The 27862-nt window shown below is 35.0% G+C and overlaps 1 protein-coding gene across 7 annotated transcripts; it reads right to left on the bottom strand.

Annotated features, from left to right (window-relative positions):
* Nucleotides 1-27858, bottom strand: LOC6648127 (sodium/potassium-transporting ATPase subunit alpha). Of its 7 annotated transcripts, none has more exons than XM_015177398.3 (10): nt 27750-27858; nt 13308-13388; nt 11763-11894; nt 11428-11694; nt 9577-11358; nt 9289-9504; nt 3969-4063; nt 976-1150; nt 678-910; nt 1-535 (listed from the first exon to the last, which is right to left on the bottom strand). In XM_015177398.3, the coding sequence occupies exons 1-10, from the start codon at nt 27771-27773 to the stop codon at nt 415-417; spliced, it is 3126 nt and encodes a 1041-aa protein (XP_015032884.1). In that variant the 5' UTR covers nt 27774-27858; the 3' UTR covers nt 1-414. The 7 variants fall into 7 exon arrangements, with proteins under 7 accessions (XP_015032884.1, XP_023034595.1, XP_015032885.1 ...); XM_023178827.2 differs by lacking the exon at nt 3969-4063 and adding an exon at nt 6996-7090; XM_015177399.3 differs by lacking the exon at nt 3969-4063 and adding an exon at nt 8995-9089.
* Nucleotides 27859-27862: the final 4 nt, after the last annotated feature.

A 27862-nucleotide genomic window follows, 5' to 3' on the forward strand; every position in this document is an offset into this window, starting at 1 on the left:
TGTTTTCTTTACTTTATTTAAATCTTATTTTTAGCTTTAATTTATAATTTAAATTTACTTAAACTTTTAAAATAATTATCGCTTGCATTTTTGTTGTTGTTGTTGTTGTTTTGTTACTTTAAATAATTAAATTAAAAAAATAAAATATATTGTAATAATTTTCTTTTCTTGCTGTAGCTGTTGTTGTTGTTGCTGTTGTTGTTGTTGTTCGCTGACATTGCTTTTGCTGTTTGCGGTTGCTTTTGAAGTACCACGAATACAATTTCTGTGGTTGTGGTTCGTTTCGCTGTGGTTGGTGGTTGTGTGTGTGTGTGTGTGTGTGTGGAAGTGTAATTTTGTGGTACATAAACATTACTATTTGTTGCGGTATATGTCGTGTGTGTGTATGTGTGTTTGTGTGTGGAGAATGTGAATTTAATAGTAGGTCTCCTGCTCCAACCAGCCTCCGGGGTTGCGACGCAAGTAGAAACGACGAGTCTCATCATAGATGAAAATAGCCAGCGCAAATGGAATGGCCGGGAACCACCAGACGAGTCTAAGTAAATAAATAAAAATTAGATTAGTATCGTTTTAAATCGAAAGAAATTAATGTTTGAATGCGTAGGAGATAAATAAATCAAACTAGTCAATAGATTTCTTCTCCATACATTGCAACTTTATCGCAACTGAGAACTCACTTCAATGGGTACATGCGGAGACCCTTCTCCATGCCCGGGCAGTATGAAAGGAAGGCAGCCAATACGGTTTCAAAAACGAGACCAAAGTTCAATGCCCAATTGCGCATGCCTTGCTGGAAGATGGAATTACGACGCGTCTTACAGATGATCAAATCGGCCCATTGCACAACCACAATCGAAATGAAGAAAGCTGTATGGCAGGTATACTCCAAGGTTTTACGGTCACGATAGGTCTAAATAGGTGATAAAAAGTGACAATTAATTGGATATATAATGTATATTTACATCAATTACATACCCATTCCTGTCCATAGGAATCAGTTAGATCATTGACAGCCTTTGAGTCCCACATTTTACGAATGCCAAACAATTTCATGGGCAAGAAACCATTCTCTGCCATGATGACAAAGTATACAAAGAATCCGGCAGCTGCTTGAATCATACCAATTTGTCCATAGGCCATGGAAATCAATCTGCGTATGTGTGTGTGTGTGCAAACGGGAATAAACAAAGATATTTAATTAAGTAACGCTTAAAAAACATACTAAAAAGGTATTAATGTTGTGTGGGGATTTTTGTTGTTTTTTTTCATTATTTTGCAGGACGCAAGACACTTCTTGTTACAGGTTTCTTTTTGTTTTTTTGGCTAGCTAGGTAAAGATGCGGCATTCTTGAGCATTTGAGCGAGCTTCGATTGGTACAAGTTTTTGTTGTAAAAGTTGAATTTAAAAAAAAATAACAAAACGGAGCAGAAAAATAAAGAAAATATAGTATAAAAAAACGTTTCTTTTTTCTCTTATATTTTATATAAACATATTTGAAGCCAAATAAAGAAAGAAAGAGTCAAAAAGGAGAGAGAGAGTAAGAGAAAGGAATAAAAAACATTTAAACAATTGAATAATAATATAAACAAAAACCCTACCAACCGCTGCAACGCTTGTGCAGTTCACATTGATGAGTATATTTCAAATTTTTGTATACTCAATTTAATTTGTTAACTTTGTTAGTCATGTTAATCATGTTTGCAATAAATTTGCCACTTTACCTTTCTTAAAGTTTAATTAATTTAAGTTTAATTTGGTGTTAAAGACTTTACAGCGTGAATTGTGGCGTTCTGAGCGAATCTCTTGAATTAATTTGATTTGAGCGCGCGCAAAAGCAAATTTTGTTCTATGTATATATATTTTATGCTTGGCAAAAAAAGCGTTTTGTTTTTTTAATATTTAATGTGATGGGGGGTAAAAGCAAATAATTTGTTAGTATACAAGAACATGCAACTATAACTAATATTCGAATATACATATTTACACATTGATACACACAAAAAAAAGCAAGCAAACATTCATCACAAGACTTTGGTGCTATTTAAATGATTTGGTTTTGGTTCTTAACAATTTTTCATTTACTTACGCTCAAAGTAGATGTCATTTAATAAATAATTATACATAGAATAAAACCAAATACTAAACATAAAACATAAACTTAGATGTAAACTTAGACATTTAAAGTAAATAAGAAAATAAAACTTCATTGCTACCTCGACATAGTTCAAAACTTACTGCGACTTGATTCCACTTGCACTTGGAATCAGAGACAGGGACTACGAGGACTGTATTTAAATATATATGTATGTATATATATGTAGATATTTGTTTATTGTTTTTAGTTTTTATGTATTCTAAAATACAATTGAAGCGCTTATTGGTTTTGATTTGGTATGTTGGCTCAAACAAACTCAACTACAAGTAACACACTAAACTTTTGTACTAAGAGTAACATCAGCAGAAAGCCTTGTTGGATCGAGTTTTAGTTTTAATGTGGCCTGTTTAGATAAGTAATTGTATGTATGTATGTATATATGTATGTAAATTCATGTATCGGGCAACCTGTCAAACTTTGTTTGTTGTGTTCATGTGTGTTTAAGTCGTTCCTTATTGTCTGTCTGTTTGTCTTTGTGTTGTTTATGTTGGATGCAGTTAGCGCCAAACATTTTCTAAAAGCAGCAGCAACTTGTTTTGACTCAAATTGAATTTCGATATTCATTTAGATTTTGCGCTTAAGACAAACACACACAAAACGAGTGAAATTTGGTTTTTGTATTGCAATTTGTGCGACTAAACACAATAAATCAATACACATTGATGGTATTTCATTTGGTTGAAAGTAAAAGAGAAGGACATTCAATAAATAACAAAAAACCAAAATAGATTTCTTATAATTATTATTTGGAATTTTGGAGAAACTCAATGAACAGAGAGAGAGAGGGTGAAACATAGAAAGAGATGGAGAAAAAATGATTTCATTCCACATTAAGAGTTCAGATAATGTAAATTAAATTATAAATATTGGATTGGATTTCAGTTTAAGTGTGTAGAGAACAAGGGACAGATAGATATTCTTATCGAGAAAGAGACAGGATTAGGTTAAAGGATAATAAAAAGCAACAAATTGCAGGAACGCATCGGCAAACGAACAAACAGTCGCAAGTTGCAATCACAAATGTTTTTTTTTTGTTTTTTTTTTCTTTTTGACTTTTCAATTTTCATATCGGTTTATATACCTTTGCTAAGAATAGGTTTTCGGTTTGTATTTTTCATAAGCAATTGCTATTTGTATCTCAGACGAAATTGTTGTAATATGACAAATGTGGAAAATGTTCAAAGCTTTGACTCTCTTTTCGATTCATTTAGTTGTAATTTTCAACCAGTTTAGGCACTGAAGATTTGTTTTGGCCATTGCAACACTGGGGTCTTTAGCAAAGTGTGATTATAGAACTTTGTGGTTCTTTAAATTGTTTATTAAATCTGCCAGACCCGGCTAATGGGCATACTTTAAAACATTTCGAGAAGTTTTATAGTTAAGACAGTTAAAAATACAAAAGTAGTTATTTCAATTGAAATTAAATGAGATCAGCAACTTGAAAGAACCTTGAAAAATGATCGAAAAGCAAATTTTTGAAACTAATAATGCCTATAAGTTCCTGTGGAGCAAGGGTATATGAACTCTGGTGTTCCAAAGTTGGTTAATGTTTTAATTATTTGTACAGATTCATTTTGTTTTTTTTTTTTTTTGAACCAAATTCGATGGGAATTAAAAACACCCGAAACACACACGTCAACAAAAAAAAAAGGTCAAATCGATAATTGAAAAATAAGAGGAAATGGGTTGCATGTTTGTTCATTTTCTAGTTTCTTAACTAATCAACTAAAACATTAAAGAAATACACAAGTAAAATGGGTATTTTTGGTTTTTGTTTTTTGTTTTTTTCCTTATTGTTAAATTTGTCCTGACCTGCGGTTGACCAAGTTGTCACGATATGGATCTCTCGGTTGACGTTTCATAATATCGCTTTCGGCTTGCTCGTAAGCGAGTGAAATGGCCGGAATCTTTCGTTTATATGTATATAGCGGTATTACATTGATATTTTTGTATTGATCAATTTATATATATAAATTTTTTTTGGTGCAAGTTGCAAATTTGTTGTTGTTGTTGTAGTTGTTGTTCAGTTGGTTGTTTAACAAAAGAAAGACATAATAAGAGTTGAAAAATGTAAAGGGGGGAAAATACAAAAAAAAGGAAAATCCGATTAAAGATTTACAAGAATTATATATTGATTCTTGCTCGAGAATAATATATAATACACAATATAGGTAAGAGTAATAATAATAATAATGATAAGAAAATTCATAACCGTAATCGATATGTACATAAATGTACTTAGTTTTTGTCTGTTGTTAAATGCTAAGTAAATATTTGTTTTTCTAATGTTACGACAGTTGAGTTATAGATATAGTAAGTATGTATATAGGGGCCAGAGATAGATTTTTCTTTAAAGGAGTTGGAGAAGTGTGTCAAGTTGTACAAGTTTCATTTAATTTGTTTACTTGCTTGTTACTTAATTGTGTTTAGCTCCTGCGTACTTAAGAAGCTAAAACTAAATCAATTAATTAAAGGGATTTGAAAAAGAGTACTAATTTGTGGTACCCATAAACAATATATATATAAAGGAACAGAGGAAGAAGACAGAGAGAGAGAGAGAGATGGGGAGAGGTGTGTTTTTTGTGTATCTTGTAGAGAGCTTAGAGCTTAACTTGCACTAAAAACTGTTACATAGGTAAATGTAGATAATATTGCATTAAGTCTAGTAAAAACAACCCCAACTTGGGTTGGATGATTCATTTCTGGTGAAGTTTTGGATGGAATGATGTATCTGTATATGTGTGGTTGGGTGTTCGTGTGTGTGTGTCTCTACAACTTAAGAAAGAAAACAAACGAGAACCATGAGAGTTCAATGACTGACTGTCTGATTGATTGATTGACTGATTGACTTGTTGGTTGGTAGGAGTAGGTATTATGGACTGCATGAAAAAACATTTTGCGACTTTTTGTTTATGATCATAAGTAACTATATCTTATAGAAATCACTTTATGATCGAAAATGTTTTTACTACTCATATTAATAATATGTATGTAGCTATATAGTAAGCATAATTAAGTACAGATAATATCATAGATGTATATATTTATATATATATTATATAGACTCACTAATATTAAAGTAAACCTGCACTAGCACTAGATAAAGAAATACTATATATTTCGACTCAAAAATTATGAATGCTCTGATCTATTACATACAGAGTGAGATAGAGCAATCCAACAGAGAGATAGAGAGAGAGCGAGATAGAGAGGGAGTGTGCGTGAGAATTAGGAATGAACAAATCGATCCAACTGCTATATAGAGTAGAGAGTATCTTCTTCTAGTTCGAGTTTCAATAGACGATCCGATGACATACAATGTGAGAGACGCTACTTACCTTAGATGAGTCTAAGCTAATCAATGGAAACAAAAACTTGCTTACACTTTTCAAATGTATAGAAATCTTCTGCTGACATATAAACTAAGAAAATCAAAGATAATTAGGATTAAAAAGAAACAAAAATATAAGTTTGTTGAGAAAAGAGAAAATCAAAAATAAATAAGCATAGATTTTATTATTCAAGCACCAAAAATGTAGATAGAGATAGAAAGGAAAGCACTAGCTGAGTAGAGATTTATATTATAATAACTGAGCCAACTATTAACTCGGACTTTTCTTTTGGTTTAAAAGTGCCCCGGAAAATGGCAATTTGAGAGAAAAATGAATTGATCTTAACGTTTTTTCGTTTTGAATTTGTTTTCATGTTGATTAAAGTGAAATGATCAAAGATTCACCTATGAATAAAATGATCATCGACATCAGAAACCAAAAAATAAAACAAAAATGGTTTGGTAATGAAGAATTTGGCAATTATATTTATTCCACCGATTTCGTCGCGGAATTTATAGCGAAAACAGATCTCAAATCCGATTACGATCACCAAAACGAGTACAGGCCGATATATGATTATTATAGATAGGTTACGATTACGATAATGCGCATATAAACTGTATATATAGTCATATGTATAAATAATATATTCGTATCAATATTGCAAATACAAAGAACTTAAAAAAATCAAATTTCAAATCAATGAAAATCAATAATCCGGGCCTAAGAGCAGCCTTTTTGGTTAAACCAATCAAGAGCAAAAGGTCCAAAGAAATTGTAGTAAAAACTCAATGTAAGAAATTATTTATCTAGAGACTTCTCTAGAAAAAATCACAGTTTCAAATGCTACATACGATAAAAAGCAACAAAAAATATGTAAAAACATAAAACACTTAACAAAAAAAATAAGTAAAAGAAAAATTCAAAGAAAGGAATAAAAAAATACATTGAACATAAAACATAAAACAAAAAATAAAATGCATATAGCAATTTACCGTAGAGAGTGAAATGAAGAAGAAAAAAGTATAGGCAAAGATATAGAAAATATATGTATATATTTTTTTGTTGTACTTGAAGCTAATTTGAAAATTTCTTAGATTTGGTTAGTAGATATATAAATATATATATAAAGTAGATAGAAAAATGATTTGATCAGATCATTTTGGCCTAACAGAGTTGCCCGCAATAATACAATTTTTTGTTTTGTTTAATTTGCTTTTTCATATTATGAGAGAAAGTGACGGAAAAAAAATTGAGCATTTATTAGTGGTAGAGATAGAGATAGAAGATAAAATTAGAAAAAATAGTTGCAGAGAAGAGTTAAGAGATAGATTTTTTATGTACGCCATTTTGAAAGTCCCAAAAAATTGATATTGCATTTGCATTTTCTTCTTTTGTTTCTAAGATTCGTGTTGAATTGTTATTGTTTTTTTTTTTAATCTTTTCTTAGGTGTTTTTTTCTGTTTGATTGTTCTTTTAATGAACACAGCACAAAGAAAAACTTTACCTTTCGTTGACCAGCTTATCTTGAAATGGATTCCTGGGCTGGCGTTTCATAATATCGGATTCAGCCGTCTCATAGGCTAAGGAAATGGCTGGCACCTGAATGTGCAAGCGTTGTATTTTGTATTGTTGGTATAAAAAGTAGTGGGGAAAAATAAAAGTGAAAATAAAGTACGATAAATTATGCGGGGAAAAGTAAATTATTGTTTCTCAAAACATCGTTTTTCATCACTGGGAGGGTGGGGACACACACTGCCTGTGAAATTGAATTTCTGAGTATCTGTAACTGGTTCTAAATCTGTTTGTTACACAACTTAACGATTAATATAGATATATATAGTTAAACTTACAAAACTAACTTAAACTTGTCGCATCGGGGATTGAAAGACTTACAAATACTTGAACTTTGAGGCGTTTGAGGTGAAACGTATCAGAACATAAAAAATAAAAAACGAATTACAACTTAACAATATATACTAAATTATATGTGAAATTTTCGAATTTTGGATTTCGGTTTGGTTATGCTTTAGTGATTAAATTTTGCTACAATTTTTTTTTTTTTTTTTTTTTGTTGGTAAGAGTGCAAATATTGTTAATAATTTTTGGATTTGTTTGAATTTTGTTATTCGTTTACAATTTTGTTATTGCCAAATTACAAACTGAAAATGCATAACAAATAAACAAAGATATTTATTGCCAATCAACGTTTTTGCTAAAAAATATTTATGTGAGGTTTCAGGTGGATTTTCAGTTTGAAAACAAATAACTGAATACTGAAGTGACAGAAACGATATATATAAATATATGTACGATATATGTAGGTACGACGCACACCAATTAACATTTAGAGCGTTTAGAATATTAGGCATTATGATATAATAATATATATAGCTATATTCGAAGTGTGGTTCAAATTTTACATATATGTAATTATAATGAACATATCATGATGATACGATTTCCCTTCATTTCGATGGTAATTTGATTGGAACGGATCTAGTACGGGTAAGGGAAATAATGTTTGATGATGCCAAGAACCAAATAAAACTTGAATTTATGGAAAATTTGTAAAGGGTTTTTTGAAAATGTACAGAATAGATAGATGAGAAGGAGAAATGGAAATTCAGACTTTTGTGACATGAGAATGAAAAATGTCACTAGGAAAAATAGACAATGTTGATGTCAAAATATGTATGTATGTATATGTATATGCGAAAGCTACATAAATGATGTATGTTTGTGTGTTGTGTGTGTATGTATATGTATGAATGTAAGTATGTATAGTTGGGCGATATTAAATGATAATCTTAAGAGTAAATTATGTAAATTAGTAAAAAATTCATAAACATGGAACTTTTGGTTAGTTTTTAGTATTTTTTTTTTTTTTGCGCGAACTTATGCTAATTACAATCCAGCCACATACACATAAGACATACGTTATAGTTATGTTTCATTTTTGCGTTTTTTTTAAGTCGGTGCAGTAATTTCGAGGTTTTACTTTTATAGAAATTACTGCACACCTTTTAAGTTAGTGTGTGGGTGGGTGGGTGTGTGTGTGTGTGTTAGTTATTGTGTGTGATTTTAGTATGTTTGTGGGTGTGTGGGGGGTAGAAATTGACTTGATTGGCACCTTGAGTTCACTAATTTATCGTTGAATGGGTCACGTGGCGGACGCTTCATAATATCGGCTTCAGCATGTTCGTAGGCCAATGAAATGGCTGGCACCTAAGTATTGGATTATGGGGTAGGTGGTAAGATTAGCAAAGTTTTTCTTTCAAGTTTCGATTTCTCGATCTGTTTGTCGGTTCGGCGTTCGTCTCGTGTTTATGTGTGCGTGTATATAGTATAAATATTATGTAAGGGAATCGAATTTATAATATTAGATCAATAATTAATTAATAAAAGAGCACTTAGTTAACTACTTGATAGCCTAACCACTGGCATCTTTACTGCAGGGGAACTGGACGAGGAACGAGCTGACTCAATGTGGTCTAACGTTTTACCTCTCGTTAACCAGATTATCCACATCGGGATTGCGTGGACGTCGCTTCATAATGTCAGCTTCGGGTCCTTCGTAGGCCAGCGATATGGCAGGTATCTGCTCGCCATTTCAAATTAATTCAAAATTATGTATTATACAATGGCTAAGAGTACTTAATAGTTAACAAGATCATCATAGATTTTGGATACAATATGTAGAATATTAAATTTAACTTGCTCGACAACTTAATGTTAAAGGTTAACGCAATTAAAACTGATTCAGAGAGGTAGTAGGTGGGGAGTGTATTAAAACTTACCATGTCAGTGCCCAAATCAATGCACAGAATTGTAACGGTACCCAATGGCAATGGAATATCGCACAGGATGAAGGCCAAGAAGGGGGAGATTTCGGGAATATTGGAGGTCAGAGTGTAAGCAATTGATTTCTTCAAGTTATCGAAGATGAGACGACCCTCCTCGACACCAGTAACAATGGAGGCAAAGTTATCATCCAGCAAGATCATGTCAGCAGCCTGAGATTAAAAGAAAATTACAAAGTAATTAAACCACGTAAGAGAATCAGTTCATTAATGATCGTTAATTACCTGCTTCGACACATCGGAACCGGCAATACCCATAGCAACACCAATATCAGCTTTCTTCAAAGCAGGCGAATCATTAACACCGTCACCAGTGACAGCCACAATGGCGCCCATGCGCTGGCAACCCTCGACAATGATCAGCTTCTGCTGAGGCGAGGTACGGGCGAACACAATTTCGGTGTGATAGCGGAGAATCTCATCCAGCTGGTCGCTCGACACATCACGCAATTCAGCACCGTGGACAACAGCGGCCTTGGCCTCACGTGGGTTGACCTCAGACACGGGGATATTTAGACGCTGAGCAATATCCTCAACGGTTTCGTTGCCCTCCGAAATAATGCCGACAGATTTGGCAATAGCTTTGGCAGTGATGGGATGATCACCAGTAACCATGATGACCTTGATACCGGCAGAACGGCACTTGGCCACAGCATCGGGGACAGCGGCACGAGGGGGATCAATCATGGACATTAGACCGACGAAACGCAAATTATCGATGGGGAAGTTAATATCATCGGTGTTGAACTTGAAGCCGGAAGGATATTTATCGGAGGGCAGCATAAAATCGCAGAAACCGAGCACACGCTCGCCCAATCCTCCGAGTTCCATGTAGGCATTGTTGAAAGCCTCCTTCATCTCCTCGTCCAGTACTTTCTCTTTGCCGTTAATGAAAATGGTGGAGCAACGTTCCAGAATACGTTCGGGAGCACCCTTCATGACAAGCAAGAAACGTGGATCGCCAGAATCCTCAGTTTCGTGAATAGACACCTGATACTTGTTGGTCGAATTGAATGGTACTTCAGCAATTTTCTTGTTACGCTTGCGAATGTTCATCACATCACCCAAGGCCAGTTCCATGCACTTCAGCAGAGCAGCCTCAGAAGCATCACCGCTGACCTCCTTCTTGAGGACGGGCACACCATCCTGACCTCCTTTGAACTCAGCACGATTACAGAGAGTGGCAATGCGAGAGAGCGCCTTGAATCCAGGGCTAGTTCTATCGTATTGAACACCCGACTGATCCTCAGTGGTGTCGGCCTCAATGATTTGGTTATCGAACCACATATGGGCAACCGTCATGCGGTTTTGGGTGAGAGTACCGGTTTTATCGGAGCAGATGGTTGATGTGGAGCCAAGGGTCTCGACAGCCTCCAAGTTCTTTACCAAACAATTCTTCGATGCCATACGCTTGGCAGTAAGCGTCAGACACACAGTTACAGTGGCAAGCAGACCTTCGGGCACGTTGGCCACAATAATACCGATGAGGAAAATAACAGCATCCAGCCAGTGGTAGCCCAAAATGAAGGCAATCACGAAGAAGGTAACGCCCAGGAACACAGCGACGCCGGTGATCAAATGGATGAAATGATGAATTTCCTTGGCAATGGGGGTTTCACCGGTATCCAGACCGGAAGCAAGGCCAGCAATACGACCCATAACGGTGTGATCGCCACAGCTGATGACGACACCCTTGGCAGTGCCTTCCACGGCATTGGTTGAGAAGAAGGCCAAGTTCTTGGTCTCCAGGGGATTCTCATGGGTGAATTCGGCACCACGCGACTGTGGCTCCGACTCGCCGGTCAGCGAGGAGTTATCGACCTTGAAGGTACGTGCCTCAATGATGCGAATATCAGCGGGAATTCGATCACCGAACTTAACCTCAACCACATCGCCCAACACGAGATCCTCGGCGCGCAGCGTGAGTTTCTCGCCTTCACGAATAACAGTGGCGAATTGGGGCACCATGTTCTTGAACGATTCCATGATCTTTGAACTTTTCGATTCCTATAAAAAAATGCAAAAACAAATACAAAGTTAGAATTGTGCCTATATTTTACGCTTTACAAGTCTCACCTGATAGTATGAGAAAATACCCGTGACAATAACGACAGCGGAAAGTACAATACCCAGATACAAGTTATCATCGGCTGGCTCTTCGCTGGTACTGGCCTGGATAGAGTAGGCCACAAAGCACAGAATAGCACCGATCCACAGTAACATGGCGAAACCACCAAACAGATTCTTACAGAATTTCACCCATTCTGGGGTCTGCTTAGGTGGCGTAAGAGCATTTGGACCATCGCGTTCCAAATTCTCCTTAGCCTTGGCATGACTTAGACCCTGCAAAAGAAAAAACAATCAATCAATTATCGAAATGCAAAAGATAAAACGACAATAGATAATCTTACATTTTCGGGATGTGTCTGAAAGCGCTGATACAATTCCTCAGGAGAGATTTTATGATGGTCAATATCCAACTCCTGTTTGAGATCATCCAAATTCTCCTTCTTAGCTGCTTTGGCCGGCATCTTGCGTCTTGACTATATAGAGGAATAATGAATTAGTTAATATAAATGCAAATTTCAAATATTTAGAGAAAAGAGACCCAAAAGCCGATACAAAAATCGATCTGCCAAGATTTGTCTTTATAGAGTGTCTAAAACTTTGTTGGTTAGAACCGTTTACCAATAGAAGAGATTAGAAGAGTTGGGATATAGGAAGTTAAAGGTTAAAGGTGTGGGGAATCTATGGCTAGTTCCCATTACTTACCAATTAATTGTTATACATTTGTTTTAATTCAGACTTCCTACTTTACTTACGTATGTGTACATACGTTGATAGATTAGTTAGAAACAAATATCTTTCTATGGTATGTAACGCCGCTTGAGCGTGAGAATATTTTTATTTGTTGCTCTAATCAAGCTACATTGGCTACATTGGCTACATTGGCGTGCAAAACATTTTGAGTGTGAAGATCACGTAAATGAATTGAACAAAATGAAGAACACATTTATATATAGAGATGTATGTACATACATATTTACGAAAAGTATACAAAACAAATGTAGACAAAAGAGAAACAAAACAATAAAAAGCTTAATGAAAATTAACATTTGTTTGATGAATTCTACATGCATATGTATGTATATGCAATTATATCAAACATTATATACGTAAACTGTCTATACATATAATGTAAACGTGTATTCTCTTTGAATAAGTAAATTTTTTTCGTATACAGTGACTTTTATTTTTACCAACACACCGACTGACTGACCTCGGTAGTCTAGTGAAAATTGGCTAAGAAATATACACAGACAAAATATATAACAAAAAATAAATAAAAAGAAACCTAGGACCAGCTGTCTAGTCTAGTACGCTTTTTTTTATGTTTTTCTCTGCTGATTTGACGTCACAATTAAGATTCCCAAAAACAGTTCTAAATATATATACATATATATTTGTATATATGTATATCATATACGGACAACAGCAAATGTTCTCTTTACTTGGCAACAAAATATTCAATATTGACGGATATTACTCATTGATTCTACGAATTAATATATAATATGAATGTGTTGAAAGGAAGTTAGTTAGTTACAAACATTTGCCTAGATGGATCTGCATTTATTTTCATAAATCTAAAATTGCCATTATGGCAGAATTATTGGCCATGATGATTTTATATTTATAGATTTTGGTTAATACATTTAAATGTCAAAGACCGTCTCTTAAGAGAAAGAGAGGTAGGCAAATGCCAGCCATTGGAACTATGCCCAAATAATCCACATCCATACAAACATATAATACATAATGTAATGAAAGGCATACGAAATGAAAGTATTTTAATGAAAATATTATTAAATATTAGTGGGAAAAATAAAAGTATTAAAAACAATTAAACATTAGGTGAATGAAGAAATAATAAAAATGTATAGAATTCGGTTTACCTTGTAGTGGCCATCGGCTGTGCGATTGTCGTCATCGGTTGCAATAACCGTGGCGACTCGATAAGAGTCAGCTCTCCCATGCTATGTGGGGCAATAGGGTTTGGTTTTTTATGGGGGGTTTTTTGGGGGTGGTTTTGATTGATGATGTTGATGTTGATGTTGATATTGATGTATGTTGATGATGACGAAAAACGGGAAGAAATAAGTACATACAAAATCAAAAAATGAAACAAAATAATAGACAAGAGTATAAACAAATGCATAGACTACAAATACAATATGCGGATAAAACTAATGATTATTATATGTAAATGTATAAATATTTATGATAAACTAAAGTTTAGCAAATTACTCTGGATTTCTTATATCATAGAAAATATATGGTACACTAGCAGTCAAAAGTATTTGAACTCAGCATTTTCAAAAGACTTATGAAATTATTCACAAATCAAATTCTTTAGCTAATTTTTCTAAATTTGTTCATTGCTAAAGGAGTAAAAGCCGCAAATGCCTCATTTTTAAATATTAGCTAAGAAGTTTTAGTTGAACTGGGTTTAATCAGTGAGTGAATTGCTATATTTGCAAATTAAGCAATTTTATTAAAAGTCCAAATATTTATGACAACTAGTGTATATACATATATATTTGTATATATATATAAATGACTCTGCGAAGGCTGTAAAATAAATAGGCCAGTGTTATCAATCCAAAAATAGAATTGTATAAATGATTGAATCAAAGTTTTTCAAATTTAAAATAAAAACATTGGGTCTGAAATTTACTTTATGTTAGTTATCAAACGAAAGAACAATTATTCCAAAACTTTAAAAATAACCAAAGTAAACCTTTTTTGTTTGGCAAGTCGCGTTTGTTGATTATTTTGCTTATCGCTTCTTTCTGTCGGACTGACTCACATTATGGCAGCAAACAATGGTCGAAGAGAGGGCGACGCACTAACGTCAGCGGAATAACAATATAAATATTTTCTGCTCAAGACAACAAAAACAAAAAAAAGAAGCGAAAAACCGCATGCTAAATGAGAATCATATATGTATATATGTATACTACTAATTGAAAAGAGCATGGACAATCAAATCAGAGCCAGAATTTTAATTAATTAAAAATACAACAAACAAATTTTTATTAAGATCATTTTGAGAGAGCAACATCAGCAGAAGGCAAACCTGTCGTACTCTTTCGATACCGGCTGGTTGGCACTTCGATCTTATATGTGTAAGAATATTACGCTTTGTTTGTTTTTTTTTTCTATTTTTTTTTTATTCCTCACGATTCTGCTTGATTTATTTGTTTGTATTCCGAAGAGTGGGGGGTCGGTTTGGTGTCAGTGTATGTACTTTAATGTATAAGCTTTTGGGTTTGAAATGACAATTTGTAAACCCTTGCAGTGAAAAGGGTTTTTGGAAAGAATCTTAGAATCCTTATGAAAAATTGTAATAATATCATCTTGCACAAATTTGAATTGTGTCATTTTACTACAGCTACTGCAAGGGTATACGATGTTCGGTGTGCCGAAATTAGATTTCATAATTTTGGATTTTTGCTTACGCACTTTTTTTCGAATCTAACGTGGCTTCTCTCTCTGCGGTTGTTTAGTATCTTCTGGTTAAAATCTTTACTTTTCTTTCGTTTTGTTAGTGATTTCTTTTGATTTTCGTTTTAAATCTATGATAAAACAGTAAGATTAGTAATAAGTTGTTGTTTTAAAATTAACTTAGGCTTAAATTTTTATCTATGTATGTAGAGCAAAATGCAAACAATTGTTAACATTGAAAGTTTTACGCGATTTACCTATAGAGAGTAATTTAAATTGAATTTCAAACGGCTTAAACTGTTTTCATGGTTCAATTCACATGAGACAAAGAGGATGTACATAGTAGTGGTGGGGGGTGGGTGGTAAGAGGTAGGTGGTTTTGGTTTTTTTTTTTTTTTGGTTGGCCTAGCATTAATCTAAAGCTGGGAACATTGTGGCGCAGTGCCGTATGAATAGAGGCGATATAAATCAAAATGCGCACAGAGAAAAAGCTTACATAAGTGCGGTTAGTATAGAAACACACAGAAGCGCACATTGCCAATTAGACGATCACAGAGATATACATACATCGTTCACACATAAATACGTCTGTGTATGTATGCTTGTATGTACCTCCAGCTGTTTTCCCCATTTTGCGCGAATTTTGCCGCAAATCATTTGGCATTTGAACTTGAATATCAATTTACAAAACAAATAGACCAGCAAACAGCAAATATATATTATACATATATGTATGTATAGTATGTGCAATGCACAAGTGGCGGATGAGTGATAGAGCAAGATAGCAAGAGTAGTAGTGGAAAAGAGATACAAAATTGACACGCTAATTGTTCAATCAATGCAAAAAATTATCTGACATACGTGTAAACTTGCGGGCGTAACCGAAAATGAACAAATTAAGTCACACACAAAAGCCAATTGTATGTACGTTGTTTTTTTTAATCCGAGAGAAAATGCATATAACAGCAGCTTTATTTGTGTGCGTGCGGTTTAAACCAGTTTGAAAACCAGAACAAAGTGGATCTCAACAACCACCACCACCACCACCACCAACCAACCAACCCCCCAAAAACCCGTGCCCTCAACAACAGGTGTAACAGATTGAAAGGTATCACAAGTAACTAGAAGGGAAATCAAGTCAGAAAATGTTAAATATTCCTCGTCTTAAAGTCTCTGAAAGCAGCTGGAAACAACAAATACATATGTATGTACTTATCTCTACACGTTCTTGATAACAAAGCGCAGTTATGTATCTTGATATCCATGTGCATACATATGTATGTACATACATTGAAGTGTGGCTGTGTCTGAATTAGAATCGTTGTGTGAAAAGACTCAAAACCCCCATATGGATTCACGCCCCACCAAAAAAAAAAATAGGCTAAAAGTGTTTCCAGCTTTAAACACGTTCGTTAATTTACATCATTTGTCGAATCTCTTGGGTATATGTATTATTATTTTTTTAACAATTTTATGCTAATTGCCTGCTTATTAGTTTCATCTTTTGCCAGACTATAGCTCAGCAAACGATTTGATAGGTTACTTCGTCTTACTTAGTTAGAGTCATTGTTTCATTACAAAGTTTTTGTTATCACCTTTTCTGGTTTTTTGTTATCCAGGTGATAGAGAGAAGAAGGCGACAACAAGTTAATCACTTAGGATATATTAGTGCAAGTGCACGTAATCTTTCACAATATAAAAAACAACAAGTGAATGATAGCGAATTTTCTTTAAAGGACATTATATAAGGTCAAGTTGAACACACACATCTAAATGATAACTTAAAATATACATGTATAAATTACAAAAAATGTGTAATAAATTTACAAAACTATCGCATTTTGTTTATTTTACCCACCTGAGCACTCATAATGATTTCGCAAATATTATTTTTACAAAATATATAGTTTGACAAACACGTTAACAAAACGAGTTTATAGTAACAAAAAAAAAAAACCGTTTAACAATTTAAAAAAACGTAACAAAAAACAAAACTTAAAAACGGGAAACTGTAATGAAAAACAAAGCAAGTAAAAAAAAAAAAGATAAACGATAAAAAGATTATTGATGTTTATGATTTTTGTTAAATGAGTTGGAATTTTTTTTCTTATGCAACAATCTGCAGAGAACTTCAAAAAGTATGAACTCTGCAGGGATACGATAGTACGCAGACACTGGAAGCTTAAGGGATGGGTATGTGAAAGGGGGGGTGGCGCTGGCAGTGGAGGAAGATTAAGCGGCAAAGCAGCAAGTGGACTGCCAACTGCCAATTGGAAAGTCAAGGCATACAATATTGGAAGGGATATGTAGGAACATGGAAGCATGCAAACAGACTGGAAACTGCAGGCCATGGCAAGATGCGAAATAACGGCACATGACACACGAATCATAGAGAGACTCAGAGGTAGATAAAGATTGGAACAGAGAGAGAGAGAGAAATTCAGAGAGAGAGAGCAAACTTTTCGAAATCAAAGATTTCGAGTGCACTATTATTCATTTCGAAAATGAGCACAATCTGGCGGTAAACAGCGCAGCGAGAGAAATCATTTTTTTTTTTGAAACGCAAGGGAAATGTAATGTAAGAGGTTTCTAGTATATTTCCAAGATATGGTTTTTTTTTCTTCCTTTTTTTTTTGATATATATCGTTTTTATGCTGCTGAATTATGAAATAGCCAACAGTGGGTGGTCGCTTTGGACGACCTCTCGTACATTACGAACATTACCCACTCATGATGTTTGTGTGGGGTGGCCAGGAAATTACTGCTATTCCAAAATATAAATCGCGTCAATTGAATCTAAACGATTTCATTGCCATAAAAACTACGTCAGATGGATGGATGTATATACATACATATATATGCAGATATATGCAAACCTGTCGGTCGCATACATAAATGAAAATGTACAAAAACTAATGCTTTTGAGCATTTATGAAAAATTCGTAAAATAATGCACTTTATCAAATTTCAAATTTGTAGAATCTTTTTGGCAAATTGACTTAATTTCTCCCTTCTTTCTCTTTCCCTCTCTTTTCCTCTTCTGTGTGAATTGCAAATGTATATCCATTACGTTGGGCATGGAGTTTTCTTCTTTTCATATTCTTTTTTTTTTTGGAAAAATCGATTTTGTACAAGGACGTTTTCGGGTCGCTTTTCATGGGGGGGCCCGCTACTACTGCAGCAGCGTATATAAAAGATGGTCCCCAATTTTGTGGGGGTTTTTTTTTTAAACAAATTTTCTACCTTTTACACGTTGGGGGATATTACACAATATTTGCGTATGCAGATTCTGATGGGGGTTTCGAAGAAAACTACCCCGTTTAAACAAATAGTATCGAACTTTTAAAACTTTTTTCGTTTTTTTTGCGCACTTAATATGTTTTGTTAATTACTTTAACTACAAATCACACACGTTGCGTTTTTTTTTTCTTTGCTTCTCGTTAAGCCGTATTCAGCTTAAGAGATTCCGTTTTTCTTCTCGTATCCTGATTTTCCACTGTCCGTGTGCTTCTTCTTCGAGTTTATCGATGATGCACAGTTATTGTGTAAGCAGCAGCGCACACCAGCGCAACGCAGGCGGCTACGGAGCGGAGCAGAGGAGCTGTACTAGTACTAGCACACTGGCTGTACCACCCGACAAATACGAGAGCTCTTTAGTAGCTGCTACAGTTAGACCGACCTTCCCAGTTCGGTAACAACGCTCGACTGAAAATTTTCAGCGTGCCGCGAGTGGATAAGCTTTCGTAGAACAACGGAATGGCAGCGAAAAGTTCTAACCGCTTCGAATTCGACGTCGAAATGTGCTGGTGACGCGCTCTGAGCTTTCTCTTGCTCACCAAAAGATATTACACCACCCCCGCCACCTTCTGCCACCCGGTAAAAACTTTCGAACTCTCAGCATAGCGAAAAGTATGGCAGTGTGACAAGTGAGGAAAAGATAATGGTGAAGCAGGAGAAGGAGGTGGAGGCGGAGGAGGATACACAGTGGGACGAGTGCTCCGAAACTGGAGCAGCAAAGGCTAAGCCTTAGACAAGCGACAGGGGGAAGAAGAGCATTAAAGAGAGCCACTCTTAGGGGTTGTGTGCTGCGCAGCCCGTCTTTTGCCTTTGTATGTGGTGCAAAGGAATGTATGTCAGGCGAAATATATATGAAAACGACAGACGAACGAAATTTACATAAATTGTATAACGAAAACAAGGCGTATGATAAAAAAAAAGGCACGCCATGACTATTCTCTACCATAAGCTTGGCCATTTTAATCGTCCATCGAAAATACCCTGCCGCATGACGTCACTTCTGTAACAGAGTGCTTCCAATTATTCATACACAAATATGTTTGGAGTGTCAGTTGTCAGTTGTTAAGCAAACCCGGTCAAATCTTTCCTCCCTTATTATATTTCTATATTATCATCATCTTTGTATGTATATTTTTATTTGAGATTCATGCTGTTTACCGAATCCAGTTCACTGAGCAAAAGACAGAATGATGCTTAAGGACATATTTAATATTCGCTCGGACAGAAGTTAACCAGCTCATACACTCAATTCGTGCACATTTATTTTTGTTCTCGGTCTTAAGTCTAGTTTAATTACATGATATTGGAAACACACACACACACACACAACTTGGGCAACTTGGCCTGACAAGTAACACAAAACGACAACAGAAAATCAATAGACTAGACTAAATGCCAAACGAATGTGTACCAACTGACATACAAATGTGTACTATGTATATGTATATGTAACGTGTATGTGTGTGTGTGTATCTATACATTAAATCGTAAAAGCTGCGGAACAGTTACTAACTATGTAAGGGGATTTGGAGCAAGCAAGGAGCCATGAATAGTAGGTAGTGGGTAGTGGGCATTGGGTTGTCATTGGGGGGAATATACAAAGCAATTTCCAAATGCCAGAGTAAGAGAAAGCTGCTTAATTGAAAGCCACAACAGCAACAACGGAAAAAAAGGTCACCACAGGACGACGATGGCGATGAAGATTACATACAGAGATTTTGAAGGTTATTGCGTAATCTGTAAAAGGCTACAACAAATGGCAATTGCAGTTACAGGAAATGGCAATATTTTATGCAACGATTGTCAAAGGATACTTTGAGAGAGGTTAGGCTATCAGAATTTCTAAAAAAAAAAAAATACTTTAAAATCAATTCAATACATTTAGTAGTCAAGATTTCTCAAAAGACTAAACAATATTTTTTATCTCTTTGATCACACTTCTTTCCTTTATGATATTACTTAAGGTCTACATTTGAAAATATTCTAATTTTAAACCTTTCAAACCTCCTTTCAATCTCTTAAAAAGGGCAAAACTAAAAATGAAGCTTTCAAATTTCATTTATCGATTTGTTTCACTGAATTAAATTTCGATTATACAACTTCTTCTGTAGGATGTAGAGCCAAAATAGCTTTTGCCGTCCTTTTGTGTGCCACTGTGCCTCATTCATAGCCAAAGGGCCAAGACAAACAAACACAAAACATGGCCCCACTCCTTTTTGAGTGGTCGCTTCGCCGGCGCTGGAGGCCACTAAATGTAAACTGAAGCGGCAGTTGAGATGATTACACATCTATCCCAGTTAGGATACATTTATATAGATCTCATTTCGTGTACGTGCCTTTTGTTTTAGATGAAGTAATAAATTTTTGGCACACTTTAAGTATTATTATTGTTTATAAAAATCAAAAGTTCAGCTGACAATTGGTCAACTGACATACCAAAGTATGGTATCTATCGAATAGTGTATTTTTTTGTAATTTGACGTATACAGTCGCCAATATGTACATATATATAGAGTCCATATCATATTTGATATCGAGTCTGATGTAGTGGCTCGTGGATCGTTGTTTATCATTACCCTGCCCTCCACCACATTTCGCATTCCTATTGTTTTCATTACGTAAGCTCTCTTTTTGTATGGGTTAAACAATGTTGTGTAAAATGATTTTTAAACATTTGAAATATTCAAATTATTTATCATTATAGGGCAATTTAAACTCCAAAGCTAAGTTGCTGAAGTGCAAAAAACACAAACCCATTTCGCATGCTCTTAAAAACCTTGTCTGGTATATGTTAATTGTCAAAAAGAGAACTAGAACAAAAGACTTGAAATTTTAGAGGACTTGCATAATGCCTGTTTTTGATTTTCTGTTCTTCTTTTAATTGCGTTCATGACCATGGCAACTGTGAGAGACACAAATCATCGAGTAAAGCATATATGTACAAATATGTATGTGTAATCAGCATAAATGGCTGATATATAGAGCTGACTAGATTTCGTACTTGAGCATTGATTAAAATGTGTGTGTATGTACATATATGAATGAAGAGCAGCCTCAACAGGCCTACACCGAGAAAAAGTTTCCATCTTTTAGGTTACTAGTTTATATGCATTTGAAGTGGCTTTTTTTTTGTTTTTCTTTCATCCCAGTGTACATTCATAGTATGATGCCATTTGGACACTGGAATAATTTGCTAGTCTAACATCTTGTCGCTATTCGTAGGCGTTATGACAATAGATTTATGAGTACAGCGAGCGCTTAATTTGCGCTATTCATCCATCTCCAAGTAGCTAAAAAACCTTAGAAGTCGACGGCGAAGACGACGACGACGACAACGACGTTGACTATGAAGACGAAGGAAAGTCAGTCAGTCGCCTTGTTGAATGAAATGCCCCGGAAAAAACCAATTGTTATGCTGCGTTTAATTTAGTAGAGCAATGGAAATCTGCCAGGCAGTCAACCAGACAGACCATTGGACAGAACGACGAAGAGACAGACTGACCAACTAACTAACTGACCGCCTAAATGCCTGACAGACTAGGCTGACAGGGCATTCCGAACCCCGAAAAGGCAACACATTGTGGGCGGTCAAATCTTTCGTTTTGTGGCTTTGAGTTTCAGCTGGGTAATGTGAGCAGTGTGTTGGAAATGGAGCAATAAATTCTAATCAAAATTAAAATATACATAATAATAAAGTAAGCAAAGTAACTAGATACGTACACACACACACATACACACACTCTTATGTGTGTGTGTATCTTTAGTACAACAGTCGCGATTTCTGTAGTCTCTCTCAGCGCGTGTGCACACTTAGGTTTTGTCATTGTCATTTGGATATACTTATTATATAAATTTATGCAAATACATATAAATATAACGACCTATTATATATATGTAGATGAAGAAAGACAGGATGCACCCTTGCAGATTTTTATTCTTATTAAAAATTCTTAGTTGCACCTGCTAAAAACGAGGGTTCAGCTCTTTCTTTCTTTTGTGGGGCCTTACATTTTCTTCTAGTCAAATTTAAATCAGTTTGCTAAAGTTATATTTTTTCTACAGGGTACTGAGTTAAAAGACTTTTAGGTAGGTGCCAAAAGTAGTATTACTTATCAACATGTAAAAAATGTAGACCTTTTTTTTAATAATAATGGAAGTTCGGATATAACTAGAACAAGAAGGTCAAATAACAGACTAACTGGAGGTCTTTAAGAATTCGTTTCTTCATTCATTATTAATTATCAATTGAAATGCATTAAACAAATGGCCGATCTTAGTGCCTAAATGACCAATGGGCGAATTATTTTGATAAATTAGGGCAGTTCATGCCTAAATTGATTCAAAAAATAGAAAACTTTGTGTTTTTCAACATTCAATTTGCTAAATTTGATGAAAATCGAAAAACCATAACTATATGTGTACATTCATTGAAAGTAATTCAACACCCAGTATTAATATGACAAAGAGGCGGCATTCTTCATAACGCCCGTTCAACATTTTTGATAAATGGGTCCCTGTATATAATACATACTGCTCTTGTATAGGGATAGGTAAATTATAAACAATTCTACATATAAAAAGATATTGGTCATTTGAATCAAAGTTTAAATATATATGTATATGTTTTTGTAGATAGATGGTTGTCTCTGACTGTATAAAGTACTTGTGACTCTCACGTTTATCGCGGTTATCTGCTGACGGCATTGACCAGCGACCAAATACGCAAACCAGTTTACTTCAAGTGCCTGAAGAACGCCAAACTAATTAAGCCTGTTGATATTTATTCGCTTGTTATTCAAATATAACTCTACATACGTAACAGTGCGATAATTATTGAACAAATCAAAATCTAAATTATAGGAATGAATGGTTAAAAATGTCGAGTAAACACATTTGGGAAAAAGCTGTCTTTAATTTGTTTGCATTTGCTTTGGCAATGCGAAATGTTGCAGATATGAATGCGAATGAATATATATATCTATATACATACATATAAATATAAGCAGCGGCGTCACTGTAACCGTCACCAACAGCAGCAATATGTGTATTAAATTGTATTTAAATTAAAACAAATTACGAGCAGGCCGTGCAGGCAATCATACATATATTGTATGTAGCGTAGTGTAAATAAGTGACAGCAATTGTTGATATTGTCGTCACATATGGATGACATTAAATTAAATAAAAATTTATTGTGACGATTTAGTAAGAATCAACACACACACACACATACACAAACACACACACAGTGGCCACAACAAACATAAAGTGCGAATAAAAAGATGATGAGATATACACGAATTGACTCCATGCACAATTGAGTTACATTTAAACAATATATGTGCATACATATATACCTATGCATACCATCGTCTAGTTTCCCGAGCTATAAGATACATTTTATATCTAATTTTCTATTCACACACACAAACTTATATGTTTGCAATAACATATCCAGATTCAGCGAGTGTGTGTGGAAAATTTTCAAAGAGTTTCCAAACATTCTCTATGTGCTATGGTATTTTGAACAATGTGAAATTCTAAAATTAACAGATTGTTGCAAAATTGATTTGTTTTATAATAGAAATCTCTAAAATGTGGTTTGTTGTAGCTACGAATTTGACTTTATAAGGACTTGAAACAACAGGCAGATTCTTTAAGGCAATTCAATAAGTTTCCACTAAATTCTTTTGAGGTCTTCTATTAATAAATTTGATTGATATAATACTAACATTTGTTAGGGCATGTAAACTTCGGCTATAGCACTGCTAGCATGAGGTTTATTCAAAAAACTTAAATTGCAATAAAATTTGATTTCAACTAGTTTGAACGAGATTTATTTATTTACTTTTTAACAATGCTTCTTTAAAACGCTCGCTCCCACTCACTCATCCCGCATCGATAGATCTCAGAATCCAAAGAGCAAAAAAATGACTTATCGAGGTCAATAGTTTTTCATGATTTCCAAGCATGAAAACTCTTAATGTATACATACATACAATATGTGCATACAGATGTGCTAGATGTAGATGATGATTACGTTCAGGTTTTCACCACACATTGAATATAAGAAGAAGAAAAAATTTTGGCAGTTATGTCATTTCCTTTAAAGCTAGACAAAAAAAACTCAACTTTTAGACTTCCTCCCACAACATAAATATCAAAGGAATTACGGTAATTGTTCAGTTCCCTCAGGATGAATATGGTTATGGATTTGTGCGTGCCTCTAAGTGTGTGTGGGATCACAATAAGTTCCAGTTTAACTCAGCTTGAGACAGTTACAAGAACTGCTTTAAACCGGCAGCCAAACTTAAAAACACGACACTAACAAAGGTTCTTTTGTGTATGTGCAATTATGACAAGTCACAAACAACACGTTGGTAGCCTTAGCTCGTTTGGCCCTTCTACCTATCTATGTACATATGTTCCATGACACCGTCTCAGACAGAAACTATATCCCAACGACGTCAGCAGTTTGCCTTACACACTGTCTCGAGGTTCAAATCGTTTGATCGATAACTTCTGACCACCCACCAACCAGCCAGCCAACCCACCAACAGTTAAGGTGTTAACAGCCTGAGAGTAAAAATAAATCAACGACTCGACCAAATAGCCTAATCTACAAGTGTTGTCATCTGATAAGCAGTCGTTCGCAAGGCAAATAGAAACGGCAGCCAGTTACAGATACAGTCGCAGGTAGATAGATACATACATATACATTGTATATATAAATGGATACTTATAAATATATATAACGAAAGTCATGCCCACATGTTATGCAATCAAAACAGTTAAAACTTTTCCGATTGACGTAAGCGTGAACAGTGTCAAATATAACATAGACCTGCATATAATCGAGAATCAAGGAGAGAAAACGAGTGTCGAGATGAGCCAAGTCCTTGAGGCATATCACAACAAACCGATAGCTTGTTATGTCCCCCCGCCATAAAGTACTTTCTATTTGAGAATTTGGAATTAAAAGATAACTCTCAATAAACAGATACTGTTGCCAATTGAATGGCAATTTTAAAACGCATGCCATATTGTCAGTTGATTAGATTTTTATTGGCATATAATTGAATTAAAACGGGCAATATTATTTTGCTGGCACGCTTTGATTGCTTTGCCGTCTGAAAAAACAAGTGAAGTAAAATCAAACAAGTCAGGTTTCTGGTATTTTCCAGTTGTAATTATTATCAGAATTGCTAGTTGTCTGTTATATTTATTAATGCCGACAAACAAAACAGAGGCAGACCCAGCCAACAATGTGACAGAGGCCCGTCCTACCTAGCTAGACTGTGATTACTTGATAGCATCCAGTGATTATATCAATTTTTAGTGTAGATTAACTTTTAATCGCTGTACTTCTGAGTAATAAACCTTTTGGTTTTAATATAAAGAGAGAGTGGACTTGCAGAGCCCTCTCTTTCGCAAGTTTAAATATTAGCTTCAACTGCCCTTTATCATTTTTTATCTAGTTCATTATCATCATGGTCGTATGGCAAATCTACTTGTAGATACACATAGTAAAACCTCATCCAGATTGTAGTTTCTTGATTTTTTGCTGTGCTTTTTTTCTTAAATTGACTTAAATTGAAAGCACATGACTCAGCATACGAAATGAAGCTGATAATGGATGCAGGGTAGAGCGGGTTTTGGGTTGCCACATAATTCTGTTTTCTTCTATGCAGCATGCTGAATTTATTCGTGAATAAATATAATAAAGCAAGGCTACAATAAACATTTTGTGGAAATTCCTGGAAAAATAATAGGCAAATTTTGTTTAAGTTATTTAAAGATTTAAAACAAGTTTGCTAAGCGAAAGGCAAAATCCTGAATCAACCACAGAGTCATATTTTTCAAGTGCCCTGAGCGTTTAATGAGTTAAAATATCTCTAAAATAAATAGGATTTAATCAAAATTGCTAGCCTTAACGATTTCGGATTATTAACGTTTGTAAGGATTATGAAATGAATTGGAGATTACATTAATGTATTTCAAAACTCTATTATTGATTGGGTGTATACCACTGTGCCATGTTGATTATAAGTTATATTGCATACTCCTAGGCTGAATATATACTCAAAATTTGATTAACATTATTTCTAAAAAGGATTAACATATACTATTCATTTCTGTTAATTAATTTTTGAGTCGGTAGAGCACCGTTTATCCAATTATGAGTCAAGAATAAATTCGTCTAATGTATATGAACATTCATATAATATGAATTTTATGTGTAGGTGTGGCCTACCCCTGTCGAATCGATTGGACACAATGGGAGTAAACATATGGAGGAGGGGTAGCGATTGGGAGCATTGTTTGTCATAATTAACCGTTAGAAATGTAAAGAACCCCAACCATGGGGGCAACTCATTAAATTTTTGCTATGTAATTAGGTGACGTCATTAGTAGGTTGGGGATAATAGATAATGCAATAAAAATAGGATAGTAAAACCGTAAAAAAAATTTGCATACACACACATTTGTATCAATGACACCAATAACGTTAGAGGAATTACGTGAAAAGCAACAAAAACCTAAAAGGATAGAGATGCCAATACATTAACCTGAAACAGATGAAATTTTCGATTGTTACAAGAACTTGGCGAAGTGGCGCGGGTGTGGAGGTGTGGCAATTGCATGAGACAGCCATCAGGCAAACGAAATTGTACCGGTTATGTAAGCCGAAAAATGGAAATTTTCCAGATAAAAAGAAAGCTTTCATTTCCATGCGAAAATGTATAAAAAAGAGAGAACAAATTAGATGAATTAGAAACAGAAAAAGAGAGAGAGCTGGATGTTTTCCAGTCGACCTACTGCGCATGTCCAGCGCTTAAGGGTTAATCAACAGAAGCAGCGGCAGCAACAACAACTGCCTGAAACGTGTTTTTGAAGGTGGCCAGCAGCAAGAACCGAGCCGAGTCTGTCAAAAACGAAGTGCACACCTGGGAGAGAACCAGATAGAGAGAGAGACATATAGCGTTTGAGAGAGTCTGTAAGCCATTCTCTCTCCTACTCGCACTGCCGTCAGCACATTAGAAGTTGTTTTGTTGCGCAGCGTTAAGAAAATCCTCATATTCACTTTCCAAAGAAACAAAAAAGCAACCATCTAGCAGCCGCATGGACACTGGGCTAAGTTCTATTTTGTTGCTCAGCCAGATCAACCAGCTTAGTGGCAAAGGGCTAGTTACCAGATTACTAGCCATATCCAATAGGAATGGCTATGTTACGCCTCTGCCTCTCCCCCGCCCGTTTTCTGATGAAACCCAAAACAAATTAATAAACTTAGGGCGTCGCCGGCGCAGCGCAGCGCCAACGCTGGCGTTGGCAGCAGCTTTCTTATTGTTGTTGTTGCGCTGCTCTGCACTACCAACAACAAAACAAATAGCAAAATACACACACACACAAACACGTACAAAACACTTCGATTTTTCCCACAAAAAAAAACGCCCGCTCAGCTAAGTTTTTCTTAAACCTTTTAATTTCCTCTTTGCTGACGTCACAGTTAAACAATTGTTTGCACTTGCTCTTAATTTGTCACTAATTAACTTAGTTTTGGTTACTAATTCAGTCTTAATTATTGAGCTCACCTCGTAATCCGACCTTAACGCCATGTTAAACAAAACCTTGTTTTCCGATGGCCTGAAATTTGTATTTGTACTCGTTCACTTGATTTGCTTTCTCTATGTGTCTTGTTCTTTAA

The sequence above is a fragment of the Drosophila willistoni genome, chromosome 3R (assembly GCF_018902025.1).
Source record: "Drosophila willistoni isolate 14030-0811.24 chromosome 3R, UCI_dwil_1.1, whole genome shotgun sequence".
Classification (NCBI taxonomy): domain Eukaryota; kingdom Metazoa; phylum Arthropoda; class Insecta; order Diptera; family Drosophilidae; genus Drosophila; species Drosophila willistoni.

Coding starts and splice junctions, on each gene's coding strand:
- LOC6648127 (XM_015177398.3), bottom strand. CDS start 27,773: ATGGCGTTAAGGTCGGATTACGAG. Junction 11,895..13,307: donor CAGCCGATGGCCACTACAAG/GTAAACCGAATT, acceptor TCCTCTATATAG/TCAAGACGCAAGATGCCGGC. Junction 536..677: donor CTCCGCATGTACCCATTGAA/GTGAGTTCTCAG, acceptor TTATTTACTTAG/ACTCGTCTGGTGGTTCCCGG.